Source organism: Neoarius graeffei, chromosome 2 (genome assembly GCF_027579695.1).
Source record: "Neoarius graeffei isolate fNeoGra1 chromosome 2, fNeoGra1.pri, whole genome shotgun sequence".
NCBI classification, from domain to species: Eukaryota; Metazoa; Chordata; class Actinopteri; order Siluriformes; family Ariidae; genus Neoarius; species Neoarius graeffei.
The window spans coordinates 44,755,374-44,776,711 of NC_083570.1; the positions used below are offsets into that span (position 1 = coordinate 44,755,374).

At 39.8% G+C, this 21,338-nt stretch overlaps 1 protein-coding gene across 1 annotated transcript in view; it reads left to right on the forward strand.

The window, feature by feature from the left end:
- The first annotated feature begins 1,592 nt into the window (after window positions 1-1,592).
- The window catches only part of dram1 (DNA-damage regulated autophagy modulator 1), a 37,818-nt gene continuing 18,072 nt past the window's right edge, over window positions 1,593-21,338 (forward strand). The window contains exon 1 of the mRNA XM_060914293.1: window positions 1,593-1,930. Within this exon, the coding sequence (XP_060770276.1) occupies window positions 1,800-1,930 (131 nt within the window). The 5' untranslated portion in view covers window positions 1,593-1,799. The remainder of the gene's footprint in view (window positions 1,931-21,338) is intronic.

The following is a 21,338-nucleotide window of genomic DNA, read 5'->3' on the forward strand; positions in this document are numbered from 1 at the left end:
TAATTAAGAAATTAAGCATTAATTGTTTAAGCAATCAGTCTAACAGAGCACACTTGGGCAACAAATAACACCTGTCAGTCACATGTTTCAATATTTTTTGATAACTTGAAAAATGGATTCAAACAAAATGTGTCATGTTCTAAGTTGTTTAACACATCTAGATGTAAATTTCAGGAAATTAAGCCTGAAATTCTGATCTATTATCTCATATTCATATTTTGATCTCAAACCCATATGTCTTCTGTGTATAACGTAAACAAGCATTGTCCTTACTTTCGGAAGGGCTCTCTGTGTTTGTGTATGTGTGTGTGTACTTGCTACATACTTCCCCCCTTTTTTCTGTTCTTAACCAACAAAGTTAGGACATTTTTGGGATGTGATGCCATTTTCACTGTTCCTCACGTCTTCAAAGGACTGTTTAAGGGTTAACGCTTAGTTGAAGGGTTCAAGTTAGAATTAGGTTTAGGTTAGGGTTAGGGGTTTAGCTGTGATGGTTATGGTAAGGGCCGACGAAATGTATTATGTCAGTGGGTCCCCACAAAGATAGAAGCACAAGTCTGTGTGTGTGTGTGTGTGTGTGTGTGTGTGTGTGTGTGTGTGTGTGTGTGTGTGTGTGTACTTGTACTTGTACTTGTACTTGCTACATACTGGGGACTGGAATATGGTTTTTTTTTTTCCTTTTTTTTTAAACCAACAAAGTTATGATATTTTGGGGATGTGGGGCCATTTTCACTGTTCCTCACGTCTTCAAGGGGCTGTTTAAGGGTTAAACCTTAGTTGTAGGGTTCAGGTTAGAATTAGGTTTAGGTTAGGGTTAGGGTTAAGGGTTTAATTGTGATGGTTAGGGTAAGGGCCAAGGAAATGTATTATGTCAGTGGGTCCCCACAAAGATAGAAGCACAACTCTGTGTGTGTGTGTGTGTGTGTGTGTGTGTGTGTGTGTGTGTGTGCTTGTACTTGCTACATACTGAGGACTGCAATATGGTTTTTTTCCCCTTTTTTTAAATAACAAAGTTAGGACATTTTGGGGATGTGAGGCCATTTTCACTGTCTTCAAAGGGCTGTTTAAGGGTTAAAGCTTAGTTGTAGGGTTCAAGTTTAGGTTAGGGTTAGGGGTTTAGTTGTGATGGTTAGGGTAAGGGCTGAGGAAATGTATTATGTCAGTGGGTCCCCACAAAGATAGAAGCACAACTGTATGTGTGCGTGTGTGTGTACAGAGAGAGAGACAGAGAGAGAGAGGTGTAACAAAAAAGATAGAAAGAAAGGAGTTTCTCCACACAGTGCACAAGATGGAAAGTTTGCTCATGAATCACTCTTTTCGGAGCACTTTTTTTAACTGAGTCAAGTTAATGACTCGTTTAAGAACGAGAATGAATCGGAAGAGAATAAGAACAGGCAGTGGAAGGGTTTCCTGTCGAGGGCAGAGTGTTCAGAGCGCCATGTCTCTGACTGATGAACAAAATCAAGAGATGTGGGCTGATGTTTAGTCAGAAAAGAGTCGGCTCCCTGCAGTCGGGGTGCTGAGCACGGTGAGGAGGAGTCGACTCCCTGCAGAGAGACAGAGCTGAACTTCAGACTCACTCGGTCACGTGACTCAGAAGTTTCTCATCCTCTCCACGCTGTTCTTCAGTGTGTGATGAGTGGTTAGTGATTAGTGATCTGGATGGATGTGAGCTGGAGCAGAACACGTCTCCATAAGCATCTGACTGTTTTCCTCCGGATTTATTGACACCCGTTTATTTTTAAGGTTTTATTGCAGCAGGCTGCAGTTGATGGTGATGTGTATATGTGTAAAACACAATGGTGTGGTTTCTGGAAGGGCTCAGCTTCTTACCGACATTTCTGGTCATTTGGTCCTCGAGCACTTTTATAGTGTCGTATCTGATCGCCCTGCTCCGTCAGGACGTGTCTGTGCTTTTCCCCTACATCAGGTAAGCAGGGTTTCCTCTCTCTCTCTCTCTCTCTCTCTCTCTCCGCACTGCAAACACCGCTTCCACTTTCTGACCCTGCACCCAGCAGCACTCAGGGACACTGCAATACACTCCAATATGTATATTACATGCATTACACACATGTCTGCTGTGGTGGGTGATGTTTGTTTGTTTGTTTTTGCTTCCTGTTCAACATCACAGTGAGTTAAAGTGTAAAAGCATCTCTGAGTCACCGAGTTTCGTTTTCTCCGAAACAGCAGCAAAAACCACAGAGCGTCAAGTCAAATTCCAAGTCAGACAGCAACAAACAGATCAGGACTGATTTACCAAACAAATCTACAAACCGCATACACTTTACACATTCTTTAGGAGGCTTTTTACTCTGAGCTGTTCACCAACTCTTAACAATGCCCTGACTCTGTATTTGACTCTTCACCAACTCTTAACAATGCCCTGATTCTGTTATGACTGTTAACTAACTCTTAACAATGCCCTGACTCTGGATTATGACAATTCACTAACTCTTAACAATGCCCTGACTCTTGACTAGCTCTTAACAATGCCCTGACTCTGTATTTGAATCTTAACTAACGCTTAACAATGCCCTGATTCTGTATTCTGACTCTTCACTCACTCTTAACAATGCCCTGACTCTGTGATGACTCTTCACTAACACTTAACAATGCCCTGACTCTGTTATGACTCTTCACTAACTCTTAACAATGCCCTGACTCTGTATTTGACTCTTCACAAACTCTTAACAATGCCCTGACTATGGTATGACTTCACTAACGCTTAACAATGCCCTGACTCTCTGTTATGACTCTTCACTAACGCTTAACAATGCCCTGACTCTGTATTTGACTCTTCACCAACTCTTAACAATGCCCTGACTCTGTATTATGACTCTTCACTAACTCTTAACAATGCCCTGACTCTGTATTTGAATTTTCACTAACGCTTAAAAATGCCCTGACTCTGTATTCTGACTCTTCACTCACTCTTAACAATGCCCTGACTCTCTGTTATGACTCTTCACTAACTCTTAACAATGCCCTGACTCTGTATTTGACTCTTCACCAACTCTTAACAATGCCCTGACTCTGTATTTGACTCTTCACCAACTCTTAACAATGCCCTGACTCTGTATTTGAATCTTCACTAACGCTTAACAATGCCCTGACTCTGTATTCTGACTCTTCACTCACTCTTAACAATGCCCTGACTCTGTATTCTGACTCTTCACTAACTCTTAACAATGCCCTGACTCTGTTATGACTCTTCACTAACGCTTAACAATGCCCTGCCTCTGTATTTGACTCTTCAATAACTCTGAACAATACCCTGACTCTGTATTCTGACTCTTCACTAACGCTTAACAATGCCCTGACTCTCTGTTATGACTATTCAATAAAGCTTAACAATGCCCTGACTCTCTGTTATGACTATTCAATAAAGCTTAACAATGCCATGACTCTCTGTTATGACTCTTCACTAACGCTTAACAATGCCCTGCCTCTGTATTTGACTCTTCAATAACTCTGAACAATACCCTGACTCTGTATTCTGACTCTTCACTAACGCTTTACAACGCCCTGACTCTCTGTTATGACTATTCAATAAAGCTTAACAATGCCCTGACTCTCTGTTATGACTCTTAACTAACTCTTAATAATGCTGTATTATGACTCTTCACTAACTCTTAACAATGCCCTGACTCTGTTATGACTCTTAACTAACTCTTAACAATGCCCTGACTCTGTATTTGACTCTTCACTAACTCTTAACAATGCCCTGACTCTGTATTCTGACTCTTAACTAACTCTTAACAATGCCCTGACTCTGTATTCTGACTCTTAACTAACTCTTAACAATGCCCTGACTCTGTATTCTGACTCTTCACTAACTCTTAACAATGCCCTGACTCTGTATTTGACCCTTCACTAACTCTTAACAATGCCCTGACTCTGTAGTTGACTCTTCAATAACTCTTAACAATGCCCTGACTTTGTCACTAACTCTTTACAATGCCCTGACTCTGTATTCTGACTCTTAACTAACTCTTAACAATGCCCTGACTCTGTATTCTGACTCTTCACTAACTCTTAACAATGCCCTGACTCTGTATTCTGACTCTTAACTAACTCTTAACAATGCCCTGACTCTGTATTCTGACTCTTCACTAACTCTTAACAATGCCCTGACTTTGTATTTGACCCTTCACTAACTCTTAACAATGCCCTGACTCTGTATTCTGACTCTTCAGTAACTCTTAACAATGCCTTGACTCTGTGTTCTGACTCTTCACTAACTCTTAACAATGCCCTGACTCTGTGTTCTGACTCTTCAAATACTCTTAACAATGCCCTGACTCTGTAGTCTGACTCTTCAGTAACTCTTAACAATGCCCTGACTCTGTATTCTGACTCTTCAATAACTCTTAACAATGCCCTGACTCTGTATTTGACCCTTCACTAACTCTTAACAATGCCCTGACTCTGTATTCTGACTCTTCAATAACTCTTAACAATGCCTTGACTCTGTGTTGTGACTCTTCACTAACTCTTAACAATGCCCTGACTCTGTGTTCTGACTCTTCAGTAACTCTTAACAATGCCCTGACTCTGTATTCTGACTCTTCAGTAACTCTTAACAATGCCCTGACTCTGTATTCTGACTCTTCAATAACTCTTAACAATGCCCTGACTCTGTATTTGACTCTTAACTAACTCTTAACAATGCCCTGACTCTGTATTCTGACTCTTCACTAACGATTAACAATGCACTGACTCTGTATTTGACCCTTCACTAACTCTTAACAATGCCCTGACTCTGTAGTTGACTCTTCAATAACTCTTAACAATGCCCTGACTCTGTATTCTGACTCTTCACTAACTCTTAACAATGCCCTGACTCTGTATTCTGACTCTTCAATAACTCTTAACAATGCCCTGACTCTTTATTCTGACTCTTCACTAACTCTTAACAATGCCCTGTCTCTGTATTTGACTCTTCACTAACTCTTAACACATGCCCTGACTCTGTATTCTGACTCTTCACTAACTCTTAACAATGCCATGAGTCTGTATTCTTACTCTTCACTAACTCTTAACAACGCCCTGAATCTGTATTCTGACTCTTCACTAACTCTTAACAATGCCCTGACTCTGTATTTGAATCTTCACTAACTCTTAACAATTCCCTGACTCTGTATTCTTACTCTTCACTAACTCTTAACAATGCCCTGACTCTGTATTCTGACTCTTCACTAACTCTTAACAATGCCGTGAATCTGTATTTTGACTCTTCACTAACTCTTAACAATGCCCTGACTATGTATTCTGACTCTTCACTAACTCTTAATAATGCCCTGACTCCCTATTTTGACGCTTCACTAACCCTTAACAATGCCCTGACTCTGTATTTGACTCTTCACTAACTCTTAACAATGCCCTGACTCTGTATTCTGACTCTTCACTAACTCTTAACAATGCCCTGACTCTGTATTCTGACTCTTAACTAACTCTTAACAATGCCCTGACTCTGTATTCTGACTCTTCACTAACTATTAACAATGCCCTGACTCTGTATTTGACCCTTCACTAACTCTTAACAATGCCCTGACTCTCTATTCTGACGCTTCACTAACCCTTAACAATGCCCTGACTCTGTAGTTGACTCTTCAATAACTCTTAACAATGCCCTGACTCTGTATTCTGACTCTTCACTAACTCTTAACAATGCCCTGACTCTGTATTCTGACTCTTCACTAACTCTTAACAATGCCCTGACTCTGTATTCTGACTCTTAACTAACTCTTAACAATGCCCTGACTCTGTATTCTGACTCTTCACTAACTCTTAACAATGCCCTGACTCTGTATTTGACCCTTCACTAACTCTTAACAATGCCCTGACTCTGTATTCTGACTCTTCACTAACTCTTAACAATGCCCTGACTCTGTGTTCTGACTCTTCAATAACTCTTAACAATGCCCTGACTCTGTATTCTGATTCTTCAGTAACTCTTAACAATGCCCTGACTCTGTGTTCTGACTCTTCAATAACTCTTAACAATGCCCTGACTCTTTATTCTGACTCTTCACTAACTCTTAACAATGCCCTGACTCTGTATTTGACTCTTCACTAACTCTTAACAATGCCTTGACTCTGTGTTGTGACTCTTCACTAACTCTTAACAATGCCCTGACTCTGTGTTCTGACTCTTCAGTAACTCTTAACAATGCCCTGACTCTGTATTCTGACTCTTCAATAACTCTTAACAATGCCCTGACTCTGTATTTGACTCTTAACTAACTCTTAACAATGCCCTGACTCTGTATTCTGACTCTTCACTAACTATTAACAATGCCCTGACTCTGTATTTGACCCTTCACTAACTCTTAACAATGCCCTGACTCTGTATTTGACTCTTAACTAACTCTTAACAATGCCCTGACTCTGTATTCTGACTCTTCACTAACTATTAACAATGCCCTGACTCTGTATTTGACCCTTCACTAACTCTTAACAATGCCCTGACTCTCTATTCTGACGCTTCACTAACCCTTAACAATGCCTTGACTCTGTAGTTGACTCTTCAATAACTCTTAACAATGCCCTGACTCTGTATTCTGACTCTTCACTAACTCTTAACAATGCCCTGACTCTGTATTCTGACTCTTCACTAACTCTTAACAATGCCCTGACTCTGTATTCTGACTCTTAACTAACTCTTAACAATGCCCTGACTCTGTATTCTGACTCTTCACTAACTCTTAACAATGCCCTGACTCTGTATTTGACCCTTCACTAACTCTTAACAATGCCCTGACTCTGTATTCTGACTCTTCACTAACTCTTAACAATGCCCTGACTCTGTGTTCTGACTCTTCAATAACTCTTAACAATGCCCTGACTCTGTATTCTGATTCTTCAGTAACTCTTAACAATGCCCTGACTCTGTGTTCTGACTCTTCAATAACTCTTAACAATGCCCTGACTCTTTATTCTGACTCTTCACTAACTCTTAACAATGCCCTGACTCTGTATTTGACTCTTCACTAACTCTTAACAATGCCTTGACTCTGTGTTGTGACTCTTCACTAACTCTTAACAATGCCCTGACTCTGTGTTCTGACTCTTCAGTAACTCTTAACAATGCCCTGACTCTGTATTCTGACTCTTCAATAACTCTTAACAATGCCCTGACTCTGTATTTGACTCTTAACTAACTCTTAACAATGCCCTGACTCTGTATTCTGACTCTTCACTAACTATTAACAATGCCCTGACTCTGTATTTGACCCTTCACTAACTCTTAACAATGCCCTGACTCTCTATTCTGACGCTTCACTAACCCTTAACAATGCCCTGACTCTGTAGTTGACTCTTCAATAACTCTTAACAATGCCCTGACTCTGTATTCTGACTCTTCACTAACTCTTAACAATGCCCTGACTCTGTATTCTGACTCTTCAATAACTCTTAACAATGCCCTGACTCTTTATTCTGACTCTTCACTAACTCTTAACAATGCCCTGTCTCTGTATTTGACTCTTCACTAACTCTTAACACATGCCCTGACTCTGTATTCTGACTCTTCACTAACTCTTAACAATGCCATGAGTCTGTATTCTTACTCTTCACTAACTCTTAACAACGCCCTGAATCTGTATTCTGACTCTTCACTAACTCTTAACAATGCCCTGACTCTGTATTTGAATCTTCACTAACTCTTAACAATTCCCTGACTCTGTATTCTTACTCTTCACTAACTCTTAACAATGCCCTGACTCTGAATTCTGACTCTTCACTAACTCTTAACAATGCCGTGAATCTGTATTTTGAATCTTCACTAACTCTTAACAATGCCCTGACTATGTATTCTGACTCTTCACTAACTCTTAATAATGCCCTGACTCTGTATTTGACTCTTCACTAACTCTTAACAATGCCCTGACTCTGTATTTGACTCTTCACTAACTCTTAACAATGCCCTGACTCTGTATTCTGACTCTTCACTAACTCTTAACAATGCCCTGACTCTGTATTTGACCCTTCACTAACTCTTAACAATGCCCTGACTCTCTATTCTGACGCTTCACTAACCCTTAACAATGCCCTGACTCTGTAGTTGACTCTTCAATAACTCTTAACAATGCCCTGACTCTGTATTCTGACTCTTCACTAACTCTTAACAATGCCCTGACTCTGTATTCTGACTCTTAACTAACTCTTAACAATGCCCTGACTCTGTATTCTGACTCTTCACTAACTCTTAACAATGCCCTGACTCTGTTATGACTCTTAACTAACTCTTAACAATGCCCTGACTCTGTATTTGACTCTTCACTAACTCTTAACAATGCCCTGACTCTGTATTCTGACTCTTCACTAACTCTTAACAATGCCCTGACTCTGTGTTCTGACTCTTCAATAACTCTTAACAATGCCCTGACTCTGTATTCTGATTCTTCAGTAACTCTTAACAATGCCCTGACTCTGTATTTGACTCTTCACTAACTCTTAACAATGCCTTGACTCTGTGTTGTGACTCTTCACTAACTCTTAACAATGCCCTGACTCTGTGTTCTGACTCTTCAGTAACTCTTAACAATGCCCTGACTCTGTATTCTGACTCTTCAATAACTCTTAACAATGCCCTGACTCTGTATTTGACTCTTAACTAACTCTTAACAATGCCCTGACTCTGTATTCTGACTCTTCACTAACTATTAACAATGCCCTGACTCTGTATTTGACCCTTCACTAACTCTTAACAATGCCCTGACTCTGTATTCTGACTCTTAACTAACTCTTAACAATGCCCTGACTCTGTATTCTGACTCTTCACTAACTATTAACAATGCCCTGACTCTGTATTTGACCCTTCACTAACTCTTAACAATGCCCTGACTCTCTATTCTGACGCTTCACTAACCCTTAACAATGCCTTGACTCTGTAGTTGACTCTTCAATAACTCTTAACAATGCCCTGACTCTGTATTCTGACTCTTCACTAACTCTTAACAATGCCCTGACTCTGTATTCTGACTCTTCACTAACTCTTAACAATGCACTGACTCTGTATTCTGACTCTTAACTAACTCTTAACAATGCCCTGACTCTGTATTTGACCCTTCACTAACTCTTAACAATGCCCTGACTCTGTATTCTGACTCTTCACTAACTCTTAACAATGCCCTGACTCTGTGTTCTGACTCTTCAATAACTCTTAACAATGCCCTGACTCTGTATTCTGATTCTTCAGTAACTCTTAACAATGCCCTGACTCTGTGTTCTGACTCTTCAATAACTCTTAACAATGCCCTGACTCTTTATTCTGACTCTTCACTAACTCTTAACAATGCCCTGACTCTGTATTTGACTGTTCACTAACTCTTAACAATGCCTTGACTCTGTGTTGTGACTCTTCACTAACTCTTAACAATGCCCTGACTCTGTGTTCTGACTCTTCAGTAACTCTTAACAATGCCCTGACTCTGTATTCTGACTCTTCAATAACTCTTAACAATGCCCTGACTCTGTATTTGACTCTTAACTAACTCTTAACAATGCCCTGACTCTGTATTCTGACTCTTCACTAACTCTTAACAATGCCCTGACTCTCTATTCTGACGCTTCACTAACCCTTAACAATGCCCTGACTCTGTAGTTGACTCTTCAATAACTCTTAACAATGCCCTGACTCTGTATTCTGACTCTTCACTAACTCTTAACAATGCCCTGACTCTTTATTCTGACTCTTCACTAACTCTTAACAATGCCCTGTCTCTGTATTCTGACTCTTCAATAACTCTTAACAATGCCCTGACTCTGTATTCTGACTCTTCAATAATTCTTAACAATGCCCTGACTCTGTATTCTGACTCTTCAATAACTCTTAACAATGCCCTGACTCTTCATTCTGACTCTTCACTAACTCTTAACAATGCCCTGACTCTGTATTTGACTCTTCAATAACTCTTAACAATGCCCTGACTCTGTATTCTGACTCTTCACTAACTCTTAACAATGCCCTGACTCTTTATTCTGACTCTTCACTAACTCTTAACAATGCCCTGTCTCTGTATTCTGACTCTTCAATAACTCTTAACAATGCCCTGACTCTGTATTCTGACTCTTCACTAACTCTTAACAATGCCCTGACTCTTTATTCTGACTCTTCACTAACTCTTAACAATGCCCTGTCTCTGTATTCTGACTCTTCACTAACTCTTAACAATGCCCTGACTCTGTATTCTGACTCTTCAATAACTCTTAACAATGCCCTGACTCTTTATTCTGACTCTTCACTAACTCTTAACAATGCCCTGTCTCTGTATTTGACTCTTCACTAACTCTTAACACATGCCCTGACTCTGTATTCTGACTCTTCACTAACTCTTAACAATGCCATGAGTCTGTATTCTTACTCTTCACTAACTCTTAACAACGCCCTGAATCTGTATTCTGACTCTTCACTAACTCTTAACAATGCCCTGACTCTGTATTTGAATCTTCACTAACTCTTAACAATTCCCTGACTCTGTATTCTTACTCTTCACTAACTCTTAACAATGCCCTGACTCTGAATTCTGACTCTTCACTAACTCTTAACAATGCCGTGAATCTGTATTTTGAATCTTCACTAACTCTTAACAATGCCCTGACTATGTATTCTGACTCTTCACTAACTCTTAATAATGCCCTGACTCTGTATTTGACTCTTCACTAACTCTTAACAATGCCCTGACTCTGTATTTGACTCTTCACTAACTCTTAACAATGCCCTGACTCTGTATTCTGACTCTTCACTAACTCTTAACAATGCCCTGACTCTGTATTTGACCCTTCACTAACTCTTAACAATGCCCTGACTCTCTATTCTGACGCTTCACTAACCCTTAACAATGCCCTGACTCTGTAGTTGACTCTTCAATAACTCTTAACAATGCCCTGACTCTGTATTCTGACTCTTCACTAACTCTTAACAATGCCCTGACTCTGTATTCTGACTCTTAACTAACTCTTAACAATGCCCTGACTCTGTATTCTGACTCTTCACTAACTCTTAACAATGCCCTGACTCTGTTATGACTCTTAACTAACTCTTAACAATGCCCTGACTCTGTATTTGACTCTTCACTAACTCTTAACAATTCCCTGACTCTGTATTCTGACTCTTAACTAACTCTTAACAATGCCCTGACTCTGTATTCTGACTCTTAACTAACTCTTAACAATGCCCTGACTCTGTATTCTGACTCTTCACTAACTCTTAACAATGCCCTGACTCTGTAGTTGACTCTTCAATAACTCTTAACAATGCCCTGACTTTGTCACTAACTCTTTACAATGCCCTGACTCTGTATTCTGACTCTTAACTAACTCTTAACAATGCCCTGACTCTGTATTCTGACTCTTCACTAACTCTTAACAATGCCCTGACTCTGTATTCTGACTCTTAACTAACTCTTAACAATGCCCTGACTCTGTATTCTGACTCTTCACTAACTCTTAACAATGCCCTGACTTTGTATTTGACCCTTCACTAACTCTTAACAATGCCCTGACTCTGTATTCTGACTCTTCAGTAACTCTTAACAATGCCTTGACTCTGTGTTCTGACTCTTCACTAACTCTTAACAATGCCCTGACTCTGTGTTCTGACTCTTCAAATACTCTTAACAATGCCCTGACTCTGTAGTCTGACTCTTCAGTAACTCTTAACAATGCCCTGACTCTGTATTTGACCCTTCACTAACTCTTAACAATGCCCTGACTCTGTATTCTGACTCTTCACTAACTCTTAACAATGCCCTGACTCTGTATTTGACCCTTCACTAACTCTTAACAATGCCCTGACTCTGTATTCTGACTCTTCAATAACTCTTAACAATGCCTTGACTCTGTGTTGTGACTCTTCACTAACTCTTAAGAATGCCCTGACTCTGTGTTCTGACTCTTCAGTAACTCTTAACAATGCCCTGACTCTGTATTCTGACTCTTCAGTAACTCTTAACAATGCCCTGACTCTGTATTCTGACTCTTCAATAACTCTTAACAATGCCCTGACTCTGTATTTGACTCTTAACTAACTCTTAACAATGCCCTGACTCTGTATTCTGACTCTTCACTAAAGATTAACAATGCCCTGACTCTGTATTTGACCCTTCACTAACTCTTAACAATGCCCTGACTCTCTATTCTGACGCTTCACTAACCCTTAACAATGCCCTGACTCTGTAGTTGACTCTTCAATAACTCTTAACAATGCCCTGACTCTGTATTCTGACTCTTCACTAACTCTTAACAATGCCCTGACTCTGTATTCTGACTCTTCACTAACTCTTAACAATGCCCTGAATCTGTATTCTGACTCTTCACTAACTCTTAACAATGCCCTGACTCTGTATTTGAATCTTCACTAACTCTTAACAATTCCCTGACTCTGTATTCTTACTCTTCACTAACTCTTAACAATGCCCTGACTCTGTATTCTGACTCTTCACTAACTCTTAACAATGCCGTGAATCTGTATTTTGACTCTTCACTAACTCTTAACAATGCCCTGACTATGTATTCTGACTCTTCACTAACTCTTAATAATGCCCTGACTCCCTATTTTGACGCTTCACTAACCCTTAACAATGCCCTGACTCTGTATTTGACTCTTCACTAACTCTTAACAATGCCCTGACTCTGTATTCTGACTCTTCACTAACTCTTAACAATGCCCTGACTCTGTATTCTGACTCTTAACTAACTCTTAACAATGCCCTGACTCTGTATTCTGACTCTTCACTAACTATTAACAATGCCCTGACTCTGTATTTGACCCTTCACTAACTCTTAACAATGCCCTGACTCTCTATTCTGACGCTTCACTAACCCTTAACAATGCCCTGACTCTGTAGTTGACTCTTCAATAACTCTTAACAATGCCCTGACTCTGTATTCTGACTCTTCACTAACTCTTAACAATGCCCTGACTCTGTATTCTGACTCTTCACTAACTCTTAACAATGCCCTGACTCTGTATTCTGACTCTTAACTAACTCTTAACAATGCCCTGACTCTGTATTCTGACTCTTCACTAACTCTTAACAATGCCCTGACTCTGTATTTGACCCTTCACTAACTCTTAACAATGCCCTGACTCTGTATTCTGACTCTTCACTAACTCTTAACAATGCCCTGACTCTGTATTTGACCCTTCACTAACTCTTAACAATGCCCTGACTCTGTGTTCTGACTCTTCAATAACTCTTAACAATGCCCTGACTCTGTATTCTGATTCTTCAGTAACTCTTAACAATGCCCTGACTCTGTGTTCTGACTCTTCAATAACTCTTAACAATGCCCTGACTCTTTATTCTGACTCTTCACTAACTCTTAACAATGCCCTGACTCTGTATTTGACTCTTCACTAACTCTTAACAATGCCTTGACTCTGTGTTGTGACTCTTCACTAACTCTTAACAATGCCCTGACTCTGTGTTCTGACTCTTCAATAACTCTTAACAATGCCCTGACTCTGTATTCTGACTCTTCAGTAACTCTTAACAATGCCCTGACTCTGTATTCTGACTCTTCAATAACTCTTAACAATGCCCTGACTCTGTATTTGACTCTTAACTAACTCTTAACAATGCCCTGACTCTGTATTCTGACTCTTCACTAACTATTAACAATGCCCTGACTCTGTATTTGACCCTTCACTAACTCTTAACAATGCCCTGACTCTCTATTCTGACGCTTCACTAACCCTTAACAATGCCCTGACTCTGTAGTTGACTCTTCAATAACTCTTAACAATGCCCTGACTCTGTATTCTGACTCTTCACTAACTCTTAACAATGCCCTGACTCTGTATTCTGACTCTTCAATAACTCTTAACAATGCCCTGACTCTTTATTCTGACTCTTCACTAACTCTTAACAATGCCCTGTCTCTGTATTTGACTCTTCACTAACTCTTAACACATGCCCTGACTCTGTATTCTGACTCTTCACTAACTCTTAACAATGCCATGAGTCTGTATTCTTACTCTTCACTAACTCTTAACAACGCCCTGAATCTGTATTCTGACTCTTCACTAACTCTTAACAATGCCCTGACTCTGTATTTGAATCTTCACTAACTCTTAACAATTCCCTGACTCTGTATTCTTACTCTTCACTAACTCTTAACAATTCCCTGACTCTGTATTCTGACTCTTCACTAACTCTTAACAATGCCGTGAATCTGTATTTTGAATCTTCACTAACTCTTAACAATGCCCTGACTATGTATTCTGACTCTTCACTAACTCTTAATAATGCCCTGACTCTGTATTTGACTCTTCACTAACTCTTAACAATGCCCTGACTCTGTATTTGACTCTTCACTAACTCTTAACAATGCCCTGACTCTGTATTCTGACTCTTCACTAACTCTTAACAATGCCCTGACTCTGTATTTGACCCTTCACTAACTCTTAACAATGCCCTGACTCTCTATTCTGACGCTTCACTAACCCTTAACAATGCCCTGACTCTGTAGTTGACTCTTCAATAACTCTTAACAATGCCCTGACTCTGTATTCTGACTCTTCACTAACTCTTAACAATGCCCTGACTCTGTATTCTGACTCTTCACTAACTCTTAACAATGCCCTGACTCTGTATTCTGACTCTTAACTAACTCTTAACAATGCCCTGACTCTGTATTCTGACTCTTCACTAACTCTTAACAATGCCCTGACTCTGTATTTGACCCTTCACTAACTCTTAACAATGCCCTGACTCTGTATTCTGACTCTTCACTAACTCTTAACAATGCCCTGACTCTGTGTTCTGACTCTTCAATAACTCTTAACAATGCCCTGACTCTGTATTCTGATTCTTCAGTAACTCTTAACAATGCCCTGACTCTGTGTTCTGACTCTTCAATAACTCTTAACAATGCCCTGACTCTTTATTCTGACTCTTCACTAACTCTTAACAATGCCCTGACTCTGTATTTGACGCTTCACTAACTCTTAACAATGCCGTGAATCTGTATTTTGACTCTTCACTAACTCTTAACAATGCCCTGACTATGGATTCTGACTCTTCACTAACTCTTAATAATGCCCTGACTCTCTATTCTGACGCTTCACTAACCCTTAACAATGCCCTGACTCTGTATTTGACTCTTCACTAACTCTTAACACATGCCCTGACTCTGTATTCTGACTCTTCACTAACTCTTAACAATTCCCTGACTCTGTGTTCTGACTCTTCAATAACTCTTAACAATGCCCTGACTCTGTATTCTGACTCTTCAATAACTCTTAACAATGCCCTGACTCTTTATTCTGACTCTTCACTAACTCTTAACAATGCCCTGACTCTGTATTTGACTCTTCACTAACTCTTAACACATGCCCTGACTCTGTATTCTGACTCTTCACTAACTCTTAACAACGCCCTGAATCTGTATTCTGACTCTTCACTAACTCTTAACAATGCCCTGACTCTGTATTTGAATCTTCACTAACTCTTAACAATGCCCTGACTCTGTATTCTTACTCTTCACTAACTCTTAACAATGCCCTGACTCTGTATTTGAATCTTCACTAACTCTTAACAATGCCCTGACTCTGTATTCTTACTCTTCACTAACTCTTAACAATGCCCTGACTCTGGATTCTTACTCTTCACTAACTCTTAACAATGCCCTGACTCTGTATTCTTACTCTTCACTAACTCTTAACAATGCCCTGAATCTGTATTCTGACTCTTCACTAACTCTTAACAATGCCCTGACTCTGTATTTGAATCTTCACTAACTTTTAACAATGCCCTGACTCTGTATTCTTACTCTTCACTAACTCTTAACAATGCCCTGACTCTGTATTCTTACTCTTCACTAACTCTTAACAATGCCCTAACTCCCTATTTTGACTCTTAACTAGCGCTTAACAATGCCTGGACTCTGTATTCTGACTCTTCACTAACTCTTTACAATGCCCTGACTCTGTATTCTGACTCTTCACTAACTCTTAACAATGCCCTGACTCTGTATTCTGACTCTTAACTAACTCTTAACAGTGCCCTGACTCTGTATTCTGACTCTTCACTAACTCTTAACAATGCCCTGACTCTGTATTTGACCCTTCCCTAACTCTTAACAATGCCTTGACTCTGTATTCTGACTCTTCAATAACTCTTAACAATGCCTTGACTCTGTGTTCTGACTCTTCACTAACTCTTAACAATGCCCTGACTCTGTGTTCTGACTCTTCAATAACTCTTAACAATGCCCTGACTCTGTATTCTGACTCTTCAGTAACTCTTAACAATGCCCTGACTCTTTATTCTGACTCTTCACAAACTCTTAACAATGCCCTGACTCTGTATTTGACTCTTCACTAACTCTTAACACATGCCCTGACTCTGTATTCTGACTCTTCACTAACTCTTAACAATGCCCTGACTCTGTATTCTGACTCTTCAATAACTCTTAACAATGCCTTGACTCTGTGTTCTGACTCTTCAGTAACTCTTAACAATGCCCTGACTCTGTGTTCTGACTCTTCAATAACTCTTAACAATGCCTTGACTCTGTATTCTGACTCTTCAATAACTCTTAACAATGCCTTTACTCTGTGTTCTGACTCTTCACTAACTCTTAACAATGCCCTGACTCTGTGTTCTGACTCTTCAATAACTCTTAACAATGCCCTGACTCTGTATTCTGACCCTTCCCTAACTCTTAACAATGCCTTGACTCTGTATTCTGACTCTTCAATAACTCTTAACAATGCCTTGACTCTGTGTTCTGACTCTTCACTAACTCTTAACAATGCCCTGACTCTGTGTTCTGACTCTTCAATAATTCTTAACAATGCCCTGACTCTGTATTCTGACTCTTCAATAACTCTTAACAATGCCCTGACTCTTCATTCTGACTCTTCACTAACTCTTAACAATGCCCTGACTCTGTATTTGACTCTTCACTAACTCTTAACACATGCCCTGACTCTGTATTCTGACTCTTCACTAACTCTTAACAACGCCCTGAATCTGTATTCTGACTCTTCACTAACTCTTAACAATGCCCTGACTCTGTATTTGACTCTTCACTAACTCTTAACACATGCCCTGACTCTGTATTCTTACTCTTCACTAACTCTTAACAACGCCCTGAATCTGTATTCTGACTCTTCACTAACTCTTAACAATGCCCTGACTCTGTATTTGAATCTTCACTAACTCTTAACAATGCCCTGACTCTGTATTCTTACTCTTCACTAACTCTTAACAATGCCCTGACTCTGTATTTGAATCTTCACTAACTCTTAACAATGCCCTGACTCTGTATTCTTACTCTTCACTAACTCTTAACAATGCCCAGACTCCCTATTTTGACTCTTAACTAGCTCTTAACAATGCCCTGACTCTGTATTCTGACTCTTCACTAACTCTTAACAATGCCGTGAATCTGTATTCTGACTCTTCACTAACTCTTAACAATGCCCTGACTCTGTATTCTGACTCTTCACTAACTATTAACAATGCCCTGACTCTGTAGTTGACTCTTCAATAACTCTTAACAATGCACTGACTCTGTATTCTAACTCTTCACTAACTCTTAACAATGCCTTGACTCTGTATTCTGACTCTTCACTAACTCTTAACAATGCCGTGAATCTGTATTCTGACGCTTCACTAACCCTTAACAATGCCCTGACTCTGTATTTGACTCTTCACTAACTCTTAACAATGCCCTGACTCTGTATTCTGACTCTTCACTAACTATTAACAATGCCCTGAGTCTGTATTTGACCCTTCACTAATTCTTAACAATTCCCTGACTCTCTGTTCTGACGCTTCACTAACCCTTAACAATGCCCTGACTCTGTAGTTGACTCTTCAATAACTCTTAACAATGCACTGACTCTGTATTCTAACTCTTCACTAACTCTTACCAATGCCTTGACTCTGTATTCTGACTCTTCATTAACTCTTAACAATGTCCTGAATCTGTATTCTGACTCTTCACTAACTCTTAACAATGCCCTGACTCTGTATTCTGACTCTTCACTAACTCTTAACAATGCCCTGACTCTGTATTCTGACTCTTCACTAACTCTTAACAATTCCCTGACTCTGTATTCTGACTCTTCACTAACTATTAACAATGCCCTGACTCTGTATTTGACCCTTCACTAACTCTTAACAATTCCCTGACTCTCTGTTCTGACGCTTCACTAACCCTTAACAATGCCCTGATTCTGTAGTTGACTCTTCAATAACTCTTAACAATGCCCTGACTCTGTATTCTGACTCTTCACTAACTCTTAACAATGCCCTGACTCTGTATTCTGACTCTTAACTAACTCTTAACAATGCCCTGACTCTGTATTCTGACTCTTAACTAACTCTTATCAATGCCCTGACTCTGTATTCTGACTCTTCACTAACTCTTAACAATGCCCTGATTCTGTATTTGACCCTTCACTAACTCTTAACAATGCTCTGACTCTGTTTTCTGACTCTTCAATAACTCTTAACAATGCCTTGACTCTGTGTTCTGACTCTTCACTAACTCTTAACAATGCCCTGACTTTGTCACTAACTCTTTACAATGCCCTGACTCTGTATTCTGACTCTTAACTAACTCTTAACAATGCCCTGACTCTGTATTCTGACCCTTCACTAACTCTTAACAATGCTCTGACTCTGTTTTCTGACTCTTCAATAACTCTTAACAATGCCTTGACTCTGTATTCTTACTCTTCACTAACTATTAACAATGCCCTGACTCTGTATTTGACCCTTCACTAACTCTTAACAATACCCTGACTCTCTGTTCTGACGCTTCACTAACCCTTAACAATGCCCTGACTCTGTATTCTTACTCTTCACTAACACTTAACAATGCCCTGACTCTGTATTCTGACTCTTCACTAACTCTTAACAATGCCCTGACTCTGTATTCTGACTCTTCAGTAACTCTTAACAATGCCCTGACTCTGTGTTCTGACTCTTCAATAACTCTTAACAATGCCCTGACTCTGTATTCTGACTCTTCAATAACTCTTAACAATGCCCTGACTCTTTATTCTGACTCTTCACTAACTCTTAACAATGCCCTGACTCTGTATTTGACTCTTCACTAACTCTTAACACATGCCCTGACTCTGTATTCTTACTCTTCACTAACTCTTAACAATGCCCTGACTCTTTATTCTGACTCTTCACTAACTCTTAACAATGCCCTGACTCTGTATTTGACTCTTCACTAACTCTTAACACATGCCCTGACTCTGTATTTGACTCTTCAATAACTCTTACCAATGCCCTGACTCTGTATTCTGACTCTTCAATAACTCTTAACAATGCCCTGACTCTGTATTCTTACTCTTCACTAACTCTTAACAACGCCCTGAATCTGTATTCTGACTCTTCACTAACTCTTCACAATGCCCTGACTCTGTATTCTTACTCTTCACTAACTCTTAACAATGCCCTGACTCTGTATTGTTACTCTTCACTAACTCTTAACAATGCCCTAACTCCCTATTTTGACTCTTAACTAGCTCTTAACAATGCCTGGACTCTGTATTCTGACTCTTCACTAACTCTTAACCAGTGCTTAATTTGTGAAGTGGGAGGTCCCGGAACGCAGGAGGTGGGCGACTCAAAAAAGGCGGGGGGCGGTTTACTATAACTTTACGCACACACGCCTATTGCATGACATGTATTGCAACAGCACCAGTTATCAAATCCTGGACAACAATGGACAACGCTCAGAATGTTCTCCAAACAGGCACTCAAGTTCACCCTCGCTCTCCACACATACGTTAAGGCAGGGGTCGGGAACCTTGTGGCTGAGAGAGCCATGACAGCCACATATTTTCAAATACATTTTCGTGAGAGCCATATATAAAAAGTGACGCTGAATACAACTAAAATGCATTTTTACGTATGACCAACAATTTGAGTGTAATATATTCTTTTTCATAATGAAGAGGCTCTTGGCATGCCGTCTTCCTCCTGTCCCCCGCTGAATATTTTGACGCAAACGTAGCTTGGCGTGTTTCGAAGTGCCGCTTTATTTCAATGTTTCATCGATGCAATCTTGTCATTGTATGGGCCTATTGGACACAAAGCAGAACCCTCTCACCCCACAAAGGCGAATTCCTCTGTCCATTCCTGTTGAAATGTACAGTAGCCAACCAATCACCTTTTTTCCCTTTTCGCCATGTTCTTTGTCAAAAGGCTTTGCTTTGCGGACAGCTAACTGACTTTTTCATTAAATGGAGGTGTACTTCTTGATCTCAATGTGAGCTGATTAATCTGCGAGCCAGATGCAGTCACCAAAAGAGCCACATCTGGCTCCCGAGCCATTGCAGACCCCTGCGTTAAGGCAACAACTGGATCAACAATTAACAAATCAAACACAGGTTACAATATATTGATGGCCATAATAAAACACAGCAGAGTAAAGACTTAATCTTGCTTGTGTATCTGACTGAGATTATAAAGAAAGTAAATAAATAAAATGGTCCTGGCACTTATATATTAAATTATATATTAAATTCATCTTCTAAAATAACAGCCTGTACTCATATCACAACCGGTTTATTTCACCATTGGAGATCAGATCACACAAGACATGAGTTAAATGACTCATTTTAAGGATTTAAGTAGGGGATTTAAAAGCATAGCCTAGGATTTCAAGCATATTTCAAGTTTAAAAGCAGTGCCAGCAAACATAAGTGCCAGCAAACATAAGTGCCAGCAAACATAAGTGCAATCAATTCAAGTAATAGTTAAGAAATAATGGGTTTACAAAACAAGTTGGAGAATTCATTTTAAAAATTTTAGTAAGCTTTCTTGTTTTTTTTGCCATTTTTTCCACAGCGCAAGCTAACGGCTACAAAAAACCCGGTGTTCTATTGAGCGGAAGTATACACCCCATGTCCTCCCCCCCCGCATAGATTTTGTGGATGTCATAGAAGAGAAATCAACAACAGATATCAAAATCAAAACCGAACACTGAACAAATTTTTATTTACTTATTTATTTAATTTATTGTTTGATTTTTTTCCCTTTGTGATGGTCACGGAGGTGATCTGATCCATTTAAATAGCTGCCGGAACACCGAATGAAACGAAAATAGCTGCCGGATCCGACGACGGAGGTCCCGGATCTTGTTCCGTCATGTTCCGGCTCAAATTAAACCCTGCTCTTAACAATGCCCGGACTCTGTATTTTGACTCTTCACTAACTCTTAACAATGCCCTGACTCTTGACTAGCTCTTAACAATGCCCTGACTCTGTATTCTGACTCTTCACTAACTCTTAACAATGCCCTGACTCTCTATTATGACTCTTTAACTATTAACAATGTCCTGTCTCTGTATTATG